The 23,456-nt window shown below is 34.9% G+C and overlaps 3 protein-coding genes and 1 long non-coding RNA gene across 4 annotated transcripts; 2 read left to right on the top strand and 2 right to left on the bottom strand.

Annotated features, from left to right (window-relative positions):
* Nucleotides 1–1,734: 1,734 nt before the first annotated feature.
* LOC110892989 (glutamate receptor 2.7) lies at nucleotides 1,735–6,205 on the bottom strand. Its single transcript, XM_022140115.1, has 5 exons — nucleotides 6,199–6,205; nucleotides 3,635–4,887; nucleotides 3,184–3,490; nucleotides 2,718–3,115; nucleotides 1,735–2,106 (listed from the first exon to the last, which is right to left on the bottom strand). Exons 1-5 carry the CDS (start codon nucleotides 6,203–6,205, stop codon nucleotides 1,735–1,737), a joined length of 2,337 nt encoding a protein of 778 aa, XP_021995807.1.
* A 36-nt stretch (nucleotides 6,206–6,241) lies between these two features.
* Nucleotides 6,242–6,733, top strand: LOC110892991. Its single transcript, XM_022140116.1, has one exon. It carries the CDS (start codon nucleotides 6,242–6,244, stop codon nucleotides 6,731–6,733), a length of 492 nt encoding a protein of 163 aa, XP_021995808.1.
* A 5,679-nt stretch (nucleotides 6,734–12,412) lies between these two features.
* LOC110892992 lies at nucleotides 12,413–13,858 on the top strand. Its single transcript, XM_022140117.1, has 2 exons — nucleotides 12,413–12,985; nucleotides 13,097–13,858. The coding sequence occupies exons 1-2, from the start codon at nucleotides 12,413–12,415 to the stop codon at nucleotides 13,856–13,858; spliced, it is 1,335 nt and encodes a 444-aa protein (XP_021995809.1).
* Nucleotides 13,859–18,378: 4,520 nt separating this feature from the next.
* On the bottom strand, nucleotides 18,379–19,823 carry LOC110896770. Its single transcript, XR_002568151.2, has 2 exons — nucleotides 19,741–19,823; nucleotides 18,379–18,662 (listed from the first exon to the last, which is right to left on the bottom strand). It is a non-coding gene; the product is annotated as an uncharacterized LOC110896770 (long non-coding RNA).
* Between the last annotated feature and the right edge of the window lie 3,633 nt (nucleotides 19,824–23,456).

Below are 23,456 nucleotides of genomic sequence, written 5' to 3'. Positions count from 1 at the left end.
TACAAAGTTGAATTCGTTCCGAGACTCGATGGAGGATATCGTGCTTCGGTCTTCACTTCGTAACGTAGTCGAACCGAACGAGCCGTATCCACAAAGTGCATCAACAGATTTCCTACATAGTCAACAAGTTAACTAAGTGGGCCTAATAACTAGGACCAACTAACACTAGTTAGGGTCGGCTACCCTAAAGCCTACGAACCTAACAGAAGATAGACCCTCAAACAAACACTACAAACCATCAAGCTTAAGAACAAGGCGGTTGATTTAATCCAAGACAATGTGTTGAAATTACATATGTCATTCATATTTTATGTTATTTATTATGGAATTATTAGCTTGTTCCAAAAGTGTGCAGGTTTGCATTATTGGGGGGCTAAAATGTAAAGATGAGATGAGACAAGGGTGCAATGAAAAGTGTGTGATTTTGAAGGGCCTGGATGTAACATGGTTTCAAGCTTGGTATACGAGCTCACTTAGGGTTTTCTGATTCATTCATCACTCCAATTTGTTGTACTTTCTCTCTCTAGTTTGTTTGGGTTTGATAGAGATCTGTTGATGTCATGTTGATCCTGCGTGATTATTCATATCTTTGAATTGTTCTTGTTTTAGATCAACTGATCTGGATATTGTTCTTATCCTCAGAGATCTTACAATCCGTAAGATCTAGGTTTTGGTTGGATGTTCTTTGGTTTGAGTAAATCAATAAAATTTTGGTCACCGTTTTGTCGCTACATCTCTTGTTCTGTGTCAAGTTACCATTTTGTACACAATGTGTCATCATTATACTAACGAGCTCAGCATCATGATAGAAATGTCTAAATGTGCTCTAGCAAACATTATATAAAACCCAAATGAGAGAAAGTATATATCATATACATCAAAGTTGTTTCAAATATTACACATGTGAATCTATTTGTAGGCTACTCTAGTAATTAAGTAAATAACCTATGCACTATGCATTAAGTTCTATTAATGTAAATGACATATCAACTATATACTTCAATAAAATAGAAACATAACCAAAAACTAGTCTTGAATAAAAATAACTAGTATTATATAATTAATTAAAATAGATGATAAAATCTACTAAATTATTTAAAGATGATTGTTTTTGGATTCATGAACCTTTTTATTCACTGTTTTTCCACATGTCTGTTAGTCCACGTACTCATCAAACCATGTGTTGTGTTATAACTAAACCACCGTCACGCTATTGACACGTAGATTGGGGTGGACCCACCATCATCCCCACATCTTCCTCTTTAACGGTGCCATTGGAATGGCGATGGCAATGGAAAGGGTCTGAATGGTGCCCCCATTAACAAGGGGGTGGGTTAACAATGGAAATGGTGAGTGGCATGGGCGCCATTCCCCAACACTTAGTCATTTAAGTTATCGGTCTCTTATCATTCTTTGCTTTTCAATAGGAATCTAAGCACCGTGTTATCAAATTTTGACACAATACAAGGCACAAAGGAGATAATTAATAAGATATTTTGGAAAGCTCTACGAAGATTTCTATGGCCTCCATCAGATAATTTACTTTGATTGGAACTTTGTTGTCCCTTGAACATCATGTGAATTTTTCTTGTTGATGTTGATAATATACTATGATATCTGTGATCAGTGGGAATCTTTGATGATCATAGTGTGTTATTTAATTCTGAAGCTACTAGTCTAGTTTTTATAATGATACCAGATTAATCCATAGAAACTGTGTTATAATGACAATACTCAAGTCATTTCTAGTGTGTTTGGAGATTCTAAATCGCTGACTTTCCTTGATAATCGTTTCCTTCTATACATAATGTATCTAATGTCTGAAATAATGGTGATAGGACTTATGTCTTCCCTCTGGTAGTATTGTCTCAAGCTAATAATCACATAAGTTGCAAGAGCAACAGTCGATGTGCCACCTGTCAAAAGGAAAAGTGACCAGAAGGTACTAAGACCCAAACTTCCGTATTCATCATGGATTGTGTCCTGATCTACACATTCCTCTGAACCAAGCATTCTTTTCTCTAAATCTCGGAGAGTGCCACTTTCAGACACATTTAGTAGCGCCTTTGTAAAATCAGGAACCATTGGAGAACCTTTCGGAAGTACCTGCAGTTAGAGGGACAATTAACTTGACATGTATGACTAGAGGTTGTAAAATTGGTAGGTCGGGTTGTGACTTTGGCCAAGGTAACCCGGAGCTAAACAAGACCTTATATAAGCCAAGCTCGAACTAATTAATTCATGTATTGTGACAAGCATCCATGACACAACTAGAAAACGTATTATCACCCACCGCTGTTATCCGTAGTAAATCTACATCTATATATCCCAGGTAAATAAATCAAAATAATAAAAAAAAAACTATGAGCATCCGTTGACCAACAGGTTGGGTATCATGTCAAATGAGGTCAAGTTTAAACATGTAATTCTACTATACGGGTCAAAAACAAGTTGGGTTGACCCAAAAGAGTTACGTCCAAAATTTTTAAATCGTTTATAAACATTTGGTACATCAAAGAAGATGACATAAATTATATTATGCATTAGAATTAGACTTTTCGCAACTTTCAACTATTTGATCGTTTCCGCCCATTTCAATTATTTTTACTCCTTTTATGTTCCCCTTTGGGACAAACCATAAATCTTGATACATAAATGTGTTACTATTTTAGATAACAATGCAGAAAAATCAAAAAATCAAATGGCAAAAGTCTTACAAATCCAAATCCCCCATCCCTGAATGTAGTCCCGGCTGTGGTGAAGCTCTTGCAGTACTTGGCAAGAAATAGTTTAGTTAAAGGAGTCTCAAGAAAAACTGCTGCTATGTGTCTGTTTTTAAGGGCATAAGCATATTCTTCTGGAGAAGTAAAGTTTCTTAGATTTTCACTCTTGAAACCCAAGACATCTTCCAAATACCTGGCCACATGTGACCCTTTACTGTACCCCACAACAGCATTTGAATTCTTCAACGCCTCATAATCAGTAACTTGAGGTTTCAACCTTCTAATAGTGAGCATACTGGTGAGGCTGGCTGTATAACACTGACCAATTATTATTGCAGCAAAGATCCATGCCACTGTAGTCATTCTTGTCAAATTGCTATGAACTTCATCAGCTGAGGTGATAGATCATAATGGGTTAGAAATCATTTCAGAAGCATTGTATTGAGTATTGAGAACTTACAGTTTTTAGAGAATGTTCTTGTAAAGGCTAAAGATAGAAGAATTCCGGTTTGATTCATAACGGATCCTTGAAGTTCAGGACTGTGTTTCCTTTCAATCAAATATATCACCAAGGCATTATAAATATTGAAAAGAATTGTTATAATCCACATGCCAAATGTGAAAGGCTTCACAAATAACCATTGTTGATGGTATGGTGTGATGGGTACTACCATCATCAACCCTGTTTCTGTGAAAGGATGTGTGAACTCAGCATACTGATATCGGCTTGACACCACTGAGACGTCACCAATTACTGCATCAAAGTTCTGTCCAATTTATACAAAGTTCATGTATGAAATATGTTACTTAAAACGAGACTTAATAGCATACTTACAAGTTATAAGAAAATGTGTAAATATATGTATATATAGGGTTAGGTTCATATATATATATGAGTGAGTAATCTTCACCTTGAGATAAACTTGCTTCACTAGGGAATCATATGAACCAGTGAAGGGGTAAAATTCATATGGCAAATAATATGGCAACCTTTTGACTGTTTCTTCGAAAAGCTCAATTGAATAACCAGTGATAGTAAAACTATGATCATCATGATCATATTTCACATCCACAAACTCTTTAAATACAGCCATCGTTGGCACACCAACTCGCAATGGTTTGACATTTGTAGGAATAGACCATCCTCTTGGAGTATGCAATGGTTTACCGGGCCAAAAAATGTGACCAAGATTTTGCAAAGAGGTGCTATAAATAACTCTATCGTTAATAACCTCAGAAAAACCGTGACCTTCTGACCAAAACCCAAGTTGTCTATAGTATTTTCCTATAACATTGACAAGTTGGAATATATGTGATTCAATGGATTGTCGGTTAATTAACTGAACTTCACCGGTGATGCCAGTTAAAGATATTGATGAAAGTTCATCCAGTAACGTTTGCCCACTCATGTTCTTTCGGCTCAAAGCTAAGGCCAAAGTCCATGTAGCATCATAAGCCTCGACCGCAAAAATCCCAGGAATGTTGGTTTCTTCTTCAGGTTGTTCAGTCTTGAACTTTTTTTGAAACTTTGCGCTAAAATCATGAAATTGTGAGTCCTGTTCTGGGAAGGAACTCCCTAGCCCAACCACGCCTTCCATTGTAGAAAATACAGAGGAATTCACAGTATGGAGAAGATCAGTAATTAGATTTGTTGTTATCCACACATAGCCCCTTTCCATCATCCCTAAGCTTTTTGCATTTTGAAAAATGTGGATGCCCATTTCCAAAGATGCATGAAGCAAAAATACTCTACATGGCTTTGTATTAATCCTTCCAAGTTCACCCAGCAATGAAGAAGAAGAAAAAGAAGATAAAGATGATAGCCTTACAATACTGCTCATATGTACACCGGATTCTTTGATGGCTTCCATGAGATGAGGCGTGATTAGAGTGGACGCTGAATTGATGTCCTCGTATATGAAAGTAAAGCTATTCCATCCACAATATTCCAAAATTGCAATGAAAGCTTTCATTTGAGCAAACTGAGAAGGTGAGGCTTGAACAAGAAAGGAAAAACGATCTAGTGCCCATCGAGGAACCGAATCAAGAAGAGATAATGCTGGAATTTGAGCTTTACTAACAATCTCTCCAACTGAAAGAACCTCTTCCAAGGTCTGTAGTCCCAAAATTGCCTCCACTTTATGTGTATCAATAAGATCTGAGGCTGCATTTCAAAACCGTGTCAAGAAATTATCGGTGTGACCATAGGAATGATGAAGGAATGGAAACACAGGTAAACCACAATACACAGTAGATATATCTCCACCAAATTTTAAATTACTGGTTTTATTAATTAACTCACTGACCATTTAAATTTTAAATGTTGAACTAATCAATGACCCCGGCCCCACTCATGATCAGTTTAAGTTTCTGGTTTTTGCTAGTAAGATTACCCATCAAACTAAAGAAAGCACTAGTTTCTTTTTGGTTGAGATTATAATTCCTGAGTCTTTTCCAACTAATCGCAGATCGATGTCTAGGTTTTTTGGGCATTTCTCATCTTCATTTTGATATGAATACATATCCATGTTTTTTTTATTGATAGAAGTACTTTGTTTCTACCATTGAAGATACGTATCAGTTATTTGATCTCCTGCAAGAACTACTAGGAACTGTTATCCCTTCAACTCCAGATATATATATATATATATATATATATATATATATATATATATATATATATATATATATATATATATATTCACGGTTTGACTTCTAATTATGTTAAGAAAAATTATAAATAACTTCAGATTTGTAATAACACTATAATGGAAATGGTTTGATTTGAATTAGTAATGAAATGATGTTAGATTCGGATCTAGAAATTAAAAATAGTTTCCTATTCCTTTGGAATTCATTATGTGGTAATTGATACTAGAAACATCATACTTTATTCAGTTATTTGCAAGTTTAATTTTAATAATTCAATCTATTACTCGTTACAGGATAATTATTCAAATTGGTAATATGACTAATGACACTACTAGTCATTTCAAAACAATTTGCAATTGAGATAAAATCAATTTGTTGTTCCTTAGGGGTCGGGCGTCCCCATGAAAAACCCCTGTGATGGGTGTGATGAATGTGAAACACCACCGCATGTGGGTGTTTCACGACAGTGAAGAGGAATAGCGTGATGTATATCATGGGCCGTGGAGAATGTTAGCCGATAATATCATGAAATATTATTGGCATATATTGTGCATATAATTTGTAATCTCCTTTTATAGATCAATCAAAAGAATATCACGTTCTTACATGATATCACCCTAATTCCGGCCAGATTTTGATCTCGCCTCTCCCATCCTTCATTCAATCCGATCACAACCATCTACCATCCCCTGTGTTCCAGTAATGGGTGACAATCCCCCCCCCCCACCCCCGCAACACTGACACCCAAACCTTGCATCTCATTTATACGGTCACAAACATACAAAATCAAGTTCGTGTCCTAGACGATACCAAGTTGTCTTACCCGTCATGGGTAAAGTTGTTTATGCTTCATGCTACTGGGTACGATGTGGGACCACATCGACGGCACGCCAACCCCTGACAAAGAAGCTGTCGATTACTCTTCTTGGAAGAAAATCGATGCAGTCGTGTTGCAATGGATATATGGGACGCTCTCCAGCGATCTTCTCGTCCATGTTTTGGAAGATAAATCCACTGCCTTTGAAGCATGGAAGCGGTTTGAAAACTTGTTCTTGAACAATAAAGGCTCTCGAGCCTCAGCCCTCCAACACGGACTCACAAACCTCACCCTCTCCGCCATGCCAGATCTTGACTCCTACTGTCAAAGAATCTGTGACCTCATGGACCAACTTGCTGTTGTGGATAACCCACCAACACCCAAAGAATTCTCTACTCAGTTTGCGGCCTATCGCGTGAAAACGACACTCCCACCTCCAGCCTCACCTAGTGTCTTCCCTAATAGGAGACTGCTATTGACCAACTCCAGGCCGAGGCGCGTCGGATTGTGGCTCATGAAAACCTCCCACCATCGCCTCTAGTTGTCGCCGCCATCACCTTTCCACCCAACCCTCATCACCAGCCTAATTACAACTGTGGTACCCACAACCATCCCCAATGCGACCCCCTACCGGTTTAATTCCCACTATGACTCCAATCGAAATCACCGCTCAAATAGTCGTCAAGGGTCGTCTTTAACACAAGCCCTATTCACCTCAGACACCTTTTGTTCCTTTGGGTCACACAACAACCTTTTGCCCCATACTAGACACCCCCTCCGTGCCCATTTCCAACCCAAGCTTGGGCTCAGCCTTGGGATTCAAGGCCCAGATCGTGGCCCAATCATAACACCTACAACTATGCTTTGACCAATAATATTGCAGCCCAGACCCACTTTGCTGCAAAAAAAAAAAAAAAAAAAAAAAAAAAAAAAAAAAAAAAACCCAATGGACCCAACAAATATTGCAAATGCGGTACAAATCTTTTCCATGGATACGACTGGTAACGGAAAGTGGCATTTTGACATAGGTGCAACTTCGCATATTACTTATGATAAAAATAAACTAACCACTTTCTCTAATTATTCACCTACAGCGACAATATTTGTGGTAACAGTAATAAAATTCTAGTTATGGGTTCGGGCTCTTCCTTTATACCCAAACCATCAAGACCTTTGCACCTCAAATTTGTTTTGTTTAATCCAGATATCATTATAAACCTTATCTTTGTGCGTCGGTTTGATATTGATAACAATACTTCCATTAAATTTGACCCTTATGGATTCTCTGTGAAGGATTTCAAGGATGGCACAATACCAAGTCGTCACAACAGTACAAGTGATCTCTACCCGCTTACCCCCAACGGCCAACGCTTCCGCCACTACTTGTTTTGCTTCCACTCACGAATCTCCAGTTTAGCACAACTGACTTGGACACCCGGACCAACCCGTCATGGAGTTTCTTAGTTTAAAGCATTTTATTTCCTATAATAAATCAAGGTTGTCATTTGTTTGTCAATCTTGTCAACTCTCTAAACACAAAAGATTATCATTTGCTATTTTACATTGTGATTTGTGGACATCCCCTATTATAAGTCATGCGGCTTATAAATCTTATATGGTTTATTGAATGATTTTACACAATACAAATGGGTTTATCCTCTAAAGTTTAAATCTGAAACCTTTACCAAGTTTACTCATTTTCACCGGTTTGTCAAAACACAATTACACTTACCCATCAAATCCTTTCAATGTGATATGTAGGATGAATTTGATAACACCAATTTTAAGAACTTTGCAACACAAAATGGCATTAAACTTCGGTTTTCTTGCCCCCACACTTCCGAACAATATGGGAAATCTAAGCGCATGATTTGTCGCCTAAACGACATCATGTTCACTCTTCTCACTCATGCCAAGCTACACTACACTTTTTGGGTCGAAACACTTCACAAGCATCCTACCTACATAATATTCTACCCATGAAAACTACATCAATATCAAACTCCTACATCTCTACTTTACCTTTGATAACTGCTTATGACCTCCTCCACATGTTCGAATGCATTTGTTACCCAGAACTTACCACCACCCGTCCACACAAACTCGCACCCGATCCACATCGTGTATTTTCCTCAGGTATCCAGCCAACTATTGCGAGTATCGATGCCTTGAGATTGCTACTGAAAAAACAATCTTCTCGCGACACGTCACTTTTGACGAAACACAATTCTCATTTGCCAATCCTTTTCAACCTCCCCATCTCATCTCATCTTCACTCAAGCCGCCCAACACCAACTGTCACAATCCCATCACCACATATACAGCCTAACGACCCTGCTTCACCCACCCTTACACCTATGGCCCACCCTCCAATGCTACAGTCGGCCCATCTTCACTCGATATCCACGACCCACCTACACATTAGCCCATTAATGCTTCTCAATCCTTCCTTGGGCCACCTCCTATAACCGCCCCATCATAGCAAACCTCTACCAACCAACAACAAACCACCTCCACCTCACACGTCGAACTCCACACACCATGTGAAAACCCGATCTCAATTGGCTATCTACAAACCACGCCATCAAATGTCTCTCAATTGTGAAACCTCTCTCACCATCTCACCATTACCCAAAATCATATCTCACCGCCCTAACTGGAAAATTTCCATGACCAATGAATATGAATTTTTATTGGCAAATAATACATGGGAACTGGTTCCTAGGCCTGTTGATACACCTGTGATTCGTTGCATGTGGTTATTTAAACATAAATTTCATGTTGATGGGACACTTGAACGACACAATACAACTTGTCATTATTGTGATGAAACGTTTAGCCAGGTAGTAAATCAACTACCATTCACACGGTTCGAGCCTGGGTACGTCACCAATTGGACGTGAAAAATGCTTCCCTCCGTGGTTATTTAAAGGAAACCGCTTGTACATTTCAACCACCAGGTTTCACTTCGTCTTCTCTTCCCAAACATGTGTGCAAGCTGAAATTGTCTTTGAATGGTTTGAAACAAGCTACACGAGCTTGGTATCAACGTTTTGCAGGGTATATCTCAAAATGTGGATTTAAGAGCAGTGTATGTGATACCTCCTTATTTGTCTATCATAAAGGTGATCAAATGGCATACTTACTTTTATATGTGGATCGACCTTGGAGCATTACACCATTTTCTTGGTATTGCGGTACAAAGACAAAAGAATGGATTATTTATGTCTCACCCAAACTATGCATCAGATATACAAGCTCAAGCACATACGTCCAATTGTAAACCCATTAGCACTCCAGTCGAAGTTAGATCTAAACTAAGTGCCAATAATGGCTTCTCGTTTTTTGATAGCTCTTTATATCGAAGCTTGATTGGCGCCTTGCAATATCTTACCATCACCCAGCCAGATATTTCATATGCAGTCCAACAGGTTTGTCATGGCTTTTTAGAAAATACTCAAAATAGTAACCAGTGAATTTAATAAAATCAATTACATATCAACAAAAACAAATTGAATTTTTTTATTTGGAAATTTATTAAATGTATTAGTTTTTTCTAGCTTTTTTATTAGACTTTATCTTGACTTTCTTCCACTTAGTTTTTTCTAGCTTTTTTATTAGACTTTATCTTGGCTTTCTTCCACTATTTATATTTACATTTATATTAATTAATGATCAACAATTAACAATATGATGGAAAAAGACTTAAAACACTCCATCTTCACACCCACTTTATCAGTATCACAGTCCCTCATTGTCTCTCATCATTGTTTATCATTCCCAAATCCAATTATCCATAAAAAGCAAAATACCTAGCCAGGACCTCCACGGTGGTTCAGTGCTCAATGCGGACGATGACGATGATGATAGCGATGGGTCCCGTGTTTACATAGTGACCTCCGGCGACCCAAAACATTGGCTAAACGGTGGATGAGAGCGGCATCTCGGTTAAATCGACGACTGCGTACACTATTTCTGATGTTTTAAGGTCAACGCAGTCCCGATCTAGTGTTGCATGTGGTTTTCTCGACCTGTCTTGTGTTGGCTAGGGTTTAACGGTAAGCTTCCGACCTCTTTCCGATCTTCCAGCTACAGTTTTTTTCTTTGCCGGCGTTTAACGACATTCCCGTCGTATACTCGTATTTGGGACTGTTAACAACAATGAAGTGGGTTGCACAGTTTTTTTCCTTTATCGCCGATTGAAGACAATGCCACCACAACGCGGTGTTGTGTCATAGGACTTGGGTGAAGTTTTGAAGCTCAGATCAAATTTACGGCGAGACACATCCAAGCAATCCTTCATCATGCATGTTATAGATTCGTGTAGATCGGCAATAGTCAAGGTTAAACTCAGTCAGTGCGCATTTCCGGTGAGCCGGTTTCCGGCATGTGGTTAAGGTGGTGATCACAACAAAGATACACACAGAAGGTGATGACGTTAGTGGTGGTCTTGGGTGCTCAGATGATTGTAGGAGAGAAGAGAGAGTGTAAACTGACAGATACAACACCAAACCTTACAGCTCCAACGCAACTGTGTTGATTTGAAGATGCATGGTCTTTCTAGAAGAATGAAGGCTAGTTTTGTAATTTTAGACAAAGGGTAATGTGTGTCGGTGGCACTGTAGCCACCGACCTTTCATTTTAAGATTATATAGATATCTTGAATTCTAAATAAAATAGAAGCGCTAAATGGCTACATGACAAATATATAGTGGCGAAAATTAAAAAAGAAATTAAAAAAATGTTTTCCTCCTCCTTCTTTACTGAAACATTTTGAGTAGAACAGAACCGACAAACCATTTCAATATGCCATTTAAAATTGTTTTCATTGCTTATCATGAGTTAGCGTTAGAAAATGACAATGATATTTGCTTGATTAATTTTCATCATCAGACAAATAATTATATTCAATTAACTCATTCAAATCACTAAATTCAAATGTTAAATTCATTAAACCTTTCGCTCATTATTTTTCATTTCTCCATGAGTTCACTGGCATTGGGAAACTCAGCCACTATCGTCACAGATAATCGAGCCGGTGACCAAGCCAGATATACATCAAAAATTCGGATGAATATATTATAATTGCAATTTATAATATATCCTAAATCATTTGTTAATTTAGTACCTCATAATTTATATAAACTACTTTAATTCATATTGTTATAATTTAAAATTGATTATTTATTTATTCCAAAAGCTCAAGCTTTTTATGCAAGTTCTTCCGATATGTAGCAGATTGTTGAATAAGGTTTGATTTTATGGATGTTTGTTTGTTGGGGGTTATGGTTTTAGAGTTCATGGTTTGGTAAATGATTAAGGCTATTTGAGATTTACCAAGTAACTGTTAAAATTGTGGTTTGAAGTGAACAACATATTGGAAGATGGATGTGAGGTATTTTGAATATATTGCATTTCGTGTTGGTACATTTGGTGTATTAAATCGTGATGGCAACCGAAAGTTGTATTTGCTTACTCTAATAGGCTTGATATTTGTGTTTGAAAGTGATTATATTATATTTTAAAATATAAAAAGTTGTATAATAAAATGTAATAAAATGTGATTGAGTAGATGGTGTTTGGATGTGTCTTTGTTTCTTGAAGTTTTTTTTTTTACCGAGGGCACATACCCCTTAATAAAATTCACGATCCCACCGCAACGCGCAAGTTACCTTCTAGTATATATAGATATAGATTTGGTTTACTTACAAGGTTATATTGTACATTGTACAACATAATAATATACCTACATATACTAGAATACATACGATATTAATACAAGGTTATGGCCAGCCTATGGGAGAGCTAATTAGGTTTAATTATTTAATTTTTTAATGGATTTGAACTAAATAAACAAATTAATGGGTTTAACAAGCATATTGGGTGGTTGTTGGGTTAATGAAACTAACTAAACCAATCAACCTGACCGTTTTACATTCAGATTTTTAAAGGATTTTGGGATTTATTTGAAAAGGACTTTAGTCTTGCTCTCGATTATTTCTACGTTCACGTCGATCAACAACTTTAGACCAATCAACCTGATTGGTTGCATCTCGAAAGTTGTGACCAAGATCCTTGCTAGCAGGCTTAAGAAAGTGATGAATTTTTTGGTCAGTGATGTGCAAACGGCTTATAGGCTTATATAGAAGGTCGAAGTATCCTTGAAGGCCCACTAATTATCAACGAACTCATATCTTGGGCAAAAAGTTGCAAAAGAAAGATGATGTTATTCAAGGTGGACTTTGAGAAAGCGTTTGACTCGATTAGTTGGGAATTCATGGAATCGGTTCTAGCTCAGATGGGATTTCCGGGTCTTTGGAGAAAATGGGTTATGGGTATACTTAAAACAGCTAGAAGTTCGATCCTGGTCAACGGGTCACCAACTGCGGAATTTGAAATTCAAAGGGGGGTGAGACAAGGTGATCCATTATCTCCTCTCTTATTTATATTGGCGATGGAAGCATTGCACATAGCAACGGAAAGTGCGGTCAATTGTAACATATTCAAAGGTATTACAACACCGGTTTCGCGTCCAACAGTCTCACATCTTCTATATGCAGACGACGTTCTCTTTGTAGGTGAATGGTCTGAAGAGAATTTCCATAATCTTGCAAGACTTCTTAGATGTTTCCACTTATCTTCGGGCCTAAAAGTCAATTTTTCAAAGAGTAGAGTGTTTGGTGTGGGTGTGGGAAACGGACAAGTCTCGGAGATGGCCACAATAGTCGGATGTGAAAAAGGCTTGTTACCATTATCCTATCTAGGATCGCCGGTTGGTTCTAACATGGGATTGGTAAAAAATTGGAAACCTGTCATCGATCGTTTTGAAAACAAACTCTCACTATATGGAAGGCACGGACGCTATCATTTGGAGGTAGAATAACACTTGTGAAAGCGGTTCTAGGTAATCTCAACTTACTATTTCTCTTTATTTAGTGCTCCGGTTCATGTCATTAAATATTTAGAGAAAGTAAGGCGTCAATTTTTATGGGGAGGTTGTTTGGAAAAGAATAAGATGTGTTGGGTACCATGGTTCAAAGTCGTGGCACCTAAAAAACAGGGTGGGTTGGGCATTGGCAGCTTGGCTTCAATGAACAAAGCTATGATGGTGAAGTGGATAGTAAAATTTAGAAATGAATTTACACACCTATGGGCGAGGGTTATAATGGCAATTCACGGTAGAAACCGAAATTACCCGTCTATTCCAGTGATGAATTCGATAAGCGGGGTTTGGAAGAACATAGTACAGTTAGGTAAGGGTGCAAATCTGAACTTGTCTGATGTAGAGAGCAGGTTGGAGGTACAATTGGGTTGCGGAAACAAAACCTTTTTCTGGTTGGATAAATGGGCAGGTGATTTTTTATTAAAAGAACAATTTCCTCCTCTCTTCGCGCTGCAATCAGATAAGAGATGCTTGGTTCAGCATCGATATACAATGTCGGATGGGTCTATTAACTGGACGTGGGGTGGCGAGTCCCCGATTTCTCTTTCGGAGATAGCTAATATGTGGGAGGACTGTGTTAATAGGCTGCAAACGGTTCAAATAAACATGAAATCTGATCGATGGCTATGGAAACAAGATCAAGACAGAGAAGAATTCAGGGTGGGCAATCTTTGTTCAGAATTAGATGCGATTAGCATGCTTCCAGAAAACACAGGTTCTTAGATGGCTTTACTGGTTACCGAAGAAAACAAACTGCTTTCTTTGGAGAGTAGTTCTGGATCGAGTCCCGACTAGAGATGCCTTGGTTACTAGGAACATTCATATCCCTTCGGTTCTATGTGTGTTATGTAACTCAAGAAATGAATCGTTGGACCACTTGTTGATCTCATGTCAATACAGTCAACTGGTTTGGTCAGCAATATCGTCATGGGTAAAAATCCCCCTTCCAAGATACTAAGCGTCGTGGGTTTGTTTGAATATATTGAAGCACAAAGTTCATCACAAGATAAAAAGAAGATGGTCTATCTAATCATCGCGGCGACATGTTGGACACTATGGAGAATTAGAAATAATGTGATCTTCAACGGAAAAACGACACATGTTTCAAGGGCAGTTGGTGACATTAAGGCACTTTCGTTTCTTTGGGTTAAAGCACGAGCCGGAAAAAAGGATCTAGATTGGAAAGAATGGGGCGAGTTTAAAAGTTTCAAATGATGTTCATGTATTAAGCTTTCTGTTGTTATTGTCTTTATTTTTGTTGATGTACTGGTAACTATGCCTTAGCATCTTGCTATGGTTTGGTTGCCTTCTTTATTATTTATAAAATCGCCTCTTTTCAAAAAAACTAAACTCGTTAACCCAACTACCACCCAATAAACTTGTTAAACCCTTTAATTCGTTTATTTAGTTTAGATCCATTAAAAATTAAATAATTAAACCTAATTAGCTAACTAAACTCATTAACCAAGCTACCAAAAAATGTTTTAAATCAAAAACCTAATTAATTATTTTGCTAGTTACAAAAGTTTTGTTTTGTTTACTGATATCAAAATTATTGTTTTACTATTAATTTTTTTAGTATATATTTTAGGGGCCAATTTTTGTAGCCATACACGGTAATGAATTCCAGGACCGCCTTGTACAGCATATACAAAGTGAGACATCAAATTCAAGCTCAAGCGATCATATCCAGCCAATTTCGATACGTTATTTGAAGAATTCAATTAAGATGTCATATTAACATTTTGTCAGCAAGTTAATCATAAGTAAAGGAATAAGATAATTTACCATGACGGATTGCTTGAACTATGTTTCCATGCGAGTTTCTTGTGTAAAGTGACAGATTTTTCTCTATTTTTGTATTGAAATCATCTATGGCAATTTCCATGGCAACTCTAGCTTCTTTGCCCGCTCGAGATGTCATATCCAGAATAACACCAATACTAGATGCGCCACTCGTAATATTTTGTATTCTTGTTGCAACAACATTAACAATTAGGAAAAATAACAAGAATTGCTTGTAATTTGTCATAACGGAAGATAAACAATGCCTAAAGACAATCCCCACCTAGATTTCTCTTGGTGCTCATAAACTCAGCCAACATAATATATAGACAGAGAGAGACTGGGAGAGTATAAAATATGCTAATAATAAATAATATAATACGCTAATAATATAATATATAATATATATAAAGACCAATAAATAATATAATATGTTAATAATATATAATAATATATACAAAGACCAAGATGTTTCTTACCATTAATTTGATACACATCAGGTTCATCTATGATCCATTATAATTTTCCTTGATATTTCAGTAACATTTGAAAACTTATTTGATTTTTTGGTAAAAGTATACAAAAACTAAGTTACAACAATTGTATCTAATACATAAGAATTTGAATCAGTAAGTTACGTAGAATAGAATTTTATGTTTTAATTTGATAACGGTTTTATCATATATATTTCTTTAAGAAAATTGACGGTTCTTTAAGGTGATATAGTAGGCTATAACCCGTGAAATTCAGAGATAGGAAAACTTAATTTATATTAATCGAAATATATCGTTAAAAATTTGAAAATACATGTTTTCAAACGTTATTAGGGTTGATAATTGTTTTGAACTCGACGGTTAGTTGAGTTAAATTTTGATGTAAGTGACAAATTTGTAAGAAATATGCATCAATCACTATTTGTTGATTTAGTAAATGACACCGTAAAGTCAAAAACTTAAAAACAAAAAAAAAACAAAAAAAAAAAAAAGATTTGTTCATGATTCTTTTTTTGGTAACAACATTCTTGTATGATATGTAATAGTTTGTTGTTGTAAACGGATGATAACAAAAACATCTATAGCTTTCAAAAGAAATGTAAGTATCAACTAGGATGTCTTGTGGCATCATAGCCTAGTAACATCTTGATGTGGATGAAGCTTAAGAACTATTAGGTTCTGATTTCGATTTCAAAAAGAGGGTTTTTTCTGGATTTATTGGGTTCCTCATAAATTGGTGTAGACATTATAGCCTAATGGAGATATGGATATGATTTGGTGGTTTCATTAATGGTGGCACGATGATACTCTAACAGTCCGTTAGTGATCCAACTTCATTGTTCAAGAAAAAGAAGTATCAACTAGGGTTCATAATGAGTAGAAACCACTCCTTACGGTAAAATACTTAAAAAAAAGTAGATTTGTTCACGGTTCTTTACGGTAACAACAGTCTTGTATGATATACATATACATATATATATATATATATAATTTGTTGTTGTAAATTGATGATAACAAACATATATATCTATAACTTTCAAAACAATTGCAAGTATCAACTAGGGTTCATAATGTGTAGAAACCACTCCGCCATCCAAACCCAAACAAGTCTGCTGGTTCGACAAGTTTGAGTGTCATATAGTTTAGGACTTTAAGTTTGCTGGTTTAACACTTCAATTATGTTGGTAACTTGAGCTAGACGTTTAACATTATTATTTAAAGTTTTTTTCAATTTTTTTTTATTTGTAGTTATCTATATGTAGTATGTTCATAAAAATTTGTATCATTTTAGTAATTCTAGTACAAACTAGGGATTTAAAAAACGGTTCATATCGACAAACGAGTAAAACAAAACCCACCAGACAGTTTGTTTCTCATTGTCCGAAATAATATCAAACTTTTTTTTATGAAAGCCAACTAAACCGTAAACACCCCTAGTATCAAACAATATCTACTTGACTACTTTGCATCTTCTTGAAATGTACAAGTATCTTTAGAGGAAATTCTACACACTACTAGAAAATCCAAAATTTTCTATACAGTTTTTCGTAGGAAACGCGTCACAAATCGCGATTTCTGATGAATTTATGACAAAATGCATATGTAGGAAAACCACTCGTAGGAAACCGGTTTGTTACGCATTTCCTATGCAACTTACGACGAATTTCCGACCAAAATTTGGTGTCGGAAATTCCTACGCATTTTCTACACATTATTACTATTATTATTAATAATAACCAGTGTTATTAAATCCGCGCGTTACACGGTGGGAGGGTATCAGTTTATTTAATTACGGCACTGACGCTTGTTATAGCAACCAACAGAGAAAAAAAATCATGATATGACCAAAAATATACCAACACGACGGGAATTTGATCGGTATTAGTTTGTTTTGTTATGTCACCTACACTCGTTACAACAACCCATAGAGAAAAAATATCTTGATATGATCAAAAAATACTGACACGTGAATTACATCGATAAAAAACAAACGCAAATTACACAAGATATATAAAAGAACCACATGATACATATAAAAAAAAACACTAAATAACACATATAAAAAAAACCTTTAAAACAAATATACTTACTATTCATTAACTTTGTCTATTAATAGTATACGGCAGGAATTTGATCAGTATCGGTTTGTTTTGTTACGCCACCTACACTCGTTACAACAATTCATAAAGAAAAAAAATCTTGATATGATAAAAATACTGACACGTGAATTACATCGATAAAAAGCAAACGCAAGTTACATAAGATATATAAAAGAATCACATAACACATATAAAAACCACTAAATAACACATTTAAAAAAATCTTTAAAACAAATATATTTACTGTTCATTAACTTTGTCTATTAATAGTATACAATATTAATAGTATACGGCGGGAATTTGATCGGTATCGGTTTGTTTTGTCATGCCACCTACACTCGTTACATCAACACATAAAGAAAAAAAATCTTGATATGATAAAAAAAATACTGACACGTGAATTACATCGATAAAAAGCAAACGCAAGTTACATAAGATATATAAAAGAACCCCATAACACATATAAAAACCCACTAAATAACACATCTAAAAAAATCTTTAAAACAAATATACTTATGTTCATTAACTTTGTCTATTAATAGTATACAATAGTATACAATATAATTATTATTTTTGGTTTTGTTACCCAATTCCCACACAATTTTCTGACCCGTTTCCAACACTCCCCTTTTTGACGGATTTCCGACACTCCCCTTTCTGACGCATTTCTGACACTCTTTTCCTACGCAATTCAATTCTGACACTCATTTCGTGCGCATTGCTGACGAAATTAAATAAAATTAAAAAAATATATAGTTATTTGTTTTGTAACTTTCTATGCATTTGCGACAGAACATTTTAGAAAGAAAAAAAAAATATTTTTTCTATGTTTTGCAGTTTTTTATATTTAAAAACAAATTAAGAATAACAAATCAAACCTCTGAAATTTATTAATTATTCTTATTACTTGAGTTTAGTTCCTTTCTATATGCTACAACACTAAACTGGAAATAACATAATGAAAGTGGACAAACAAAACAAGTTAAGTTGCTTCAAACATTACTCCCATGGTACATCTCCCACAAACATCGAATCACCACCCCTGCCCCATAGTTAAGCACATACTCTACTCTGATCCTTGCAATATATTCCTCAACTTGCTCTCACTTGAACTTTCCCTTTTTGGAGCTTCATGTGATCCACATTGACCTATGCCATGTAAAAAAATCACTTGTAATAATCAGGGGATGGCTCAAGCGTTTTAGAGGCCTAAAGCAAAATGACAATTTGGGGCCCTTCCGGATTTCATTGTCATCGATTTGTCCCTTGTTTTCACATTTTAATAGCCAAGATGCATACGGTGTGAGATGAACTTTTAACCTTAGAAGCTAAATCAAAGTCTTAAAAACAAAATCAAACTAGTTGAAACTAAATTAATCAAATATCCAATAACATTAATTATTAGCATGTCAATTTCATATAATTATCCATTTCTAACAACTTGTCTCGTTTTAGAAACCTCTTCCCACTCTCGGTATCTGCCATCTTGTTACTAACTTCTGTAGAAGGAGAGACTATATAAGAAAAGATTACAAAGACATAACGATCTAAATTATGCCCCTACAATATTGCTAATACCCTGAATCCACAACTTAAAGTTTCAAGGTCAGATTCAACGTTACTTCGAGTTTTTAGTTTTGAACTTAATCAACTTGGTCATTTATAAACCTACTACAGTTTAGTTATTAAAAAAATTCATTTACGATGTATAGTATAACCCAACCTTGATAACTATATTTTATTTAAATCTTTTATGATTAATATATATCTTAATCATTATAGTGATGATTTTTAAGCATATTCATCTATCATTTGATTGGTATATCTCAAATTCTATTACTAACACATTACCAGAATATATTTAAATTAATATATATTTAAATTAATAACCTAAACTTACGGATATGCATATACATCCTAATTGTTTATATAAATTAGTACAAATTTTCTATTTTATAATATTCACAATCTCTCTGGTGTTCCAATATTATTATTATTTTATAAAACCTAATAGAAAAATGAAAGTTGTGCTCAAGTGGGTTGTACAGACCCATTTATTTCTTCATCTTCTTCCATCTACAAAACTCACATTCTCACGCAAATAATTCTTTGATGATTTAGAGAGCGGATAAGCACCCAAAACAAATCCAAACACAGCATTAACAAAAGAAATGCGACATGTATGATGAAAAATTATCGATACGACATAAAACGAAAATAGAGTTACCAATTTCGAGATGGCAGTTAGGGCTTGTTCGACGTGGTTGGGGCTTGATGGTGGCCGGAGTTAAAATCCAAGCAGGTTGTTCGCGTGTGGTCACGGTCAGCGGTTGTTAGGGCATGTTATTTTAGCAAGGAGAAACTTAGGGCTGTTTAGCAACATCTGAATGATTAAGTGCTGAACCAGTAAGAGGTCTGAACCATTAAGTGCTGAACCAGTCAGGGGCGAATGTTAGTTGGTGCCCGGGGGTACACCCGCCTACCCCAATGTTTCGGTTAGAAGTGTATAGGTTTTGATTTTTCGTCCGGAAATTTTAAAAATTATATAGGATTGCCTCACCCCAATTATTTTTCCTAAATATTTATACAATATATAAATTAAAGTAAAGTGTGTTACCACTTTATATATCCTAAATATTTATACAATATATAAATTAAAGTAAAGCTTGTTACCACTTTGTATATATAAGTGATGGGTAGTTTTGTAAATATATTTTAATTCTTATTTGTTTAACCTTAGATTACCCACCACACAATAAACTTAATCGCAAGTTTTTATGTGTAACAATAGGCCCTTTGAATGAATGAAATTTTTAGTTGTATTTGGAACTATTATTTGACCTGACCCGAATCAATAGTTGACCCGACCTGAAACATAACGATAGGAAAAAAATTTTGGGTCCCATCACTTTACGCCCCCTCGGAACTTTTGGTCAAGCTCCGCCACTGGAACCAGTAAGAGGTCTGAACCATTCAGAGCTTGTATAATGCTTAATCGTTCAGAGGCAAATGTCTGACCAATTCAGATTAGAGGTCTTAACCATTCAAACTCTGTATAAATCTTAACCATTCAGAGGCTAATGTCTAAACGATTCAGACATCTGCTCGTGAAACAAACAGTCTGAACCATTAAGTGCTGAACCAGTAAGAGGTCTGAACCATTAAGAGCCTCATTAAAAGATAAACAAACAGCCCCTTAGGATATGAAAGGGGGAAAGAAATTGAGAGGGTGGATGAATCTTAGAAGTGAAAAGTTTTGAGAAGTGAAAGAAAGATGTGCACACAGACCTATTGGAGGGTTTTAGCCATTGGATCTATTGCATATGGATGGTCAGACTTAATCAAGGTTGTGCACACGGATTGACATCATCATTATTATTATTTATTTACTATACATACAAATAGCATTATTATTATTTATTAGTATTATTTATTTACTATCCCTCACCACACTGTTGTGCCTTCGGGCGAGTGTTCACGGGCTTCGGCCTTGGGTGAGGGTTTTCCCCGGTTCGGAGGCGAGTGTATCTCGATGTCATGAATTTCGCTAGTAGCCCATTTGGAGGATTCGTTACAGGTACCCACTTTTCCTGTTTTTTGGTACTGGTTCGGTGGGGTGTCGATTCGGTTCATTGCGAAAACAGTATGATATGGGCACTTGATATAGCAATGGTAACAAACAAAAATGAACACATGGGTGAATACAACTTTATCTTCGACTAAACTTATACCAATTATGAATTGTAGAAAACGACAATGGTTTAACCGGTACAGATGTTATTCGGTTGGAATTGGATTAGTTCGTCATGACACCGATAAAAACATCTAGAAAAGCATAAAAAGTAAACATACAGTTTCGTTGTTTTTCATAATGGTTATGAAGAAAATATATGGTTGTTAGATACATTTAGCCAACGTTAGAAAAGGTAAACATACACGAACATATATACATATAAATACATACACGTACATACATACATACATACATACATACATACATACATACATACATACATACATACATACATACATACATACATACATACATACATACATACATACATACATACATACATACATACATACATACATACATACATACATACACACACACATACACACATACCCACATACCCACATACCCACATACACAAATACATATATACATACTCACATTATACTCATATGCATACGTCTACATATTTACATACATTTAATATTTAAAATAAGAATAATTATATAGGTTGTTTCTTACACATTTGTGACAAATCCTTAAATGTCGTCAGAAATGTGTCACAATTTGCAATTGATTTAAGCATTTTGTTATAAATGTGTAGGAAATTGTATTCATACATGGATTGTATCCTACGCCTATGTGACAATTATATTTAAAAATAAGTATTTTGTCATAAATGTATAGGAAATATGTTTATTTTATAATTATTATATACTAGTTTTATTATTTTTATAAATATAATAGTATATATCCTTGTATTTATGTTTAATACAAGGATATTTGTCGGAAATGTGTCACAAGTTGTGACGCAATTCCGACGGATGGTTTATGTTAATTAATAAATAAATATTTTGACAGAATTGTGTAGGAAATGTTATTATTTCCCTTATTTATTTTGCATATATTAATATTTATTCGGTAACCAATAATTAATTATGATAGATTTGTGAGGCAACTGTCAATTAATTAGGGTTTTCTTATATTTCGTCATAAATGTGTAGGAAACGATATTATTTCCCTTATTTTTTGGCTTATATATAAATATTTATTTTGGTAAAGAATAATAATTAACTTTTTGTAGGTTATTTCCGACAAATTTGTGGCACAACTGTCAATTAATTAGGGTTTTCTTATTTTTCATCATAAATGTGTAGGAAACAATATTATTTCCTTTATTTTTTGGCTTAAATATAAATATTTATTCGGTAAAGAATAATAATTAACCTTTTGGAGGTTATTTCCTATAGATTTGTGACGCAACTGTCAATTAGTTAGGGTTTTCTTATTTTTCGTCGTGGATGCATTGAAAATTAGTCACAAAATCTTAATTTTTTTTTTTTAGGAAATTCATTATAAAAGTGTTGAAATCTGTGATGAAAAAAATTGTGTAGGAAATTTCTGAAGAAAATTATCCCCTTTTCTAATAGTAACAGACGTCAATCATATTCCCCTTTTATCTACCCAGAACCCACTAAAGACTTTTACATCTTTTAAATTTGTTGTTTACATAGATTACAATGACTAAGATAAATTTTATTAATATGGAAAAACTAATTTTATAAAGAGATTCTAGATGACGTCCAAGATGCCGGCTCGATGATTAAATATCACTAACATGAATAGAATTGAACTATTGAAGACTGGTAATTTTCAGCTCATTTTTTGTTAAAAAGCATTTTTAGTTTATCTAATTATCTCCTTTGGATACAAACTGAAAGTGGTAAAACTAATAACAAAATACCATTAAACTAATGTCCAAAAAACACTGTAAAAATCAATGATTTTTTATATATTCAGTTAAGGAAAAAAATCCTTTTAGATGTAAAAAAAATATAAAAAACAATAATAAACAATCTTATGTATGTTCTGAACGCATTAAATAAATCTTTATAATAATACCATAAAAATAGAAAATAATAAATTTTTATGTCGTATATTTTAGAAAAAAAACCATGCATAAAAATAAAGAAAAAAGCCGGTAATATGGAAACTTATATGTGTGTATACGTTTAGGTGCATGGTTTTTGAAATTTTCGTTTGTTCATTGTTTACACTACTTATTAAGTTGTGATATAAGCAATAAAAACCTGTGAGAGAAGGGTTGAGTTGTTTAAGCGATAAAATTAAACTTTTTTTTTTTTAGGTCATCAAATTGGAATTTAACTTTAATAAAAAAACATTCTAAATTGATGTCTTTCCTAAGATAT

The sequence above is a fragment of the Helianthus annuus genome, chromosome 12 (assembly GCF_002127325.2).
Source record: "Helianthus annuus cultivar XRQ/B chromosome 12, HanXRQr2.0-SUNRISE, whole genome shotgun sequence".
Taxonomy (NCBI): domain Eukaryota; kingdom Viridiplantae; phylum Streptophyta; class Magnoliopsida; order Asterales; family Asteraceae; genus Helianthus; species Helianthus annuus.
This window is presented reverse-complemented; position numbering and strand designations above follow the sequence as displayed.

What these genes read in the sequence shown, in the direction of transcription:
- LOC110892992 (XM_022140117.1), top strand. Translation starts at nt 12,413, where the DNA reads ATGATGTTATTCAAGGTGGACTTTGAGAAAGCGTTTGACTCGATTAGT. An exon ending in TTGGTTCTAACATGGGATTG is followed by an intron (nt 12,986 to 13,096) that starts GTAAAAAATTGG and finishes AAGCGGTTCTAG; the next exon opens with GTAATCTCAACTTACTATTT.
- LOC110892991 (XM_022140116.1), top strand. Translation starts at nt 6,242, where the DNA reads ATGTGGGACCACATCGACGGCACGCCAACCCCTGACAAAGAAGCTGTC.
- LOC110892989 (XM_022140115.1), bottom strand. An exon ending in AAGAACATTCTCTAAAAACT is followed by an intron (nt 3,116 to 3,183) that starts GTAAGTTCTCAA and finishes CTATCACCTCAG; the next exon opens with CTGATGAAGTTCATAGCAAT. An exon ending in GGGATGGGGGATTTGGATTT is followed by an intron (nt 2,107 to 2,717) that starts GTAAGACTTTTG and finishes CTCTAACTGCAG; the next exon opens with GTACTTCCGAAAGGTTCTCC.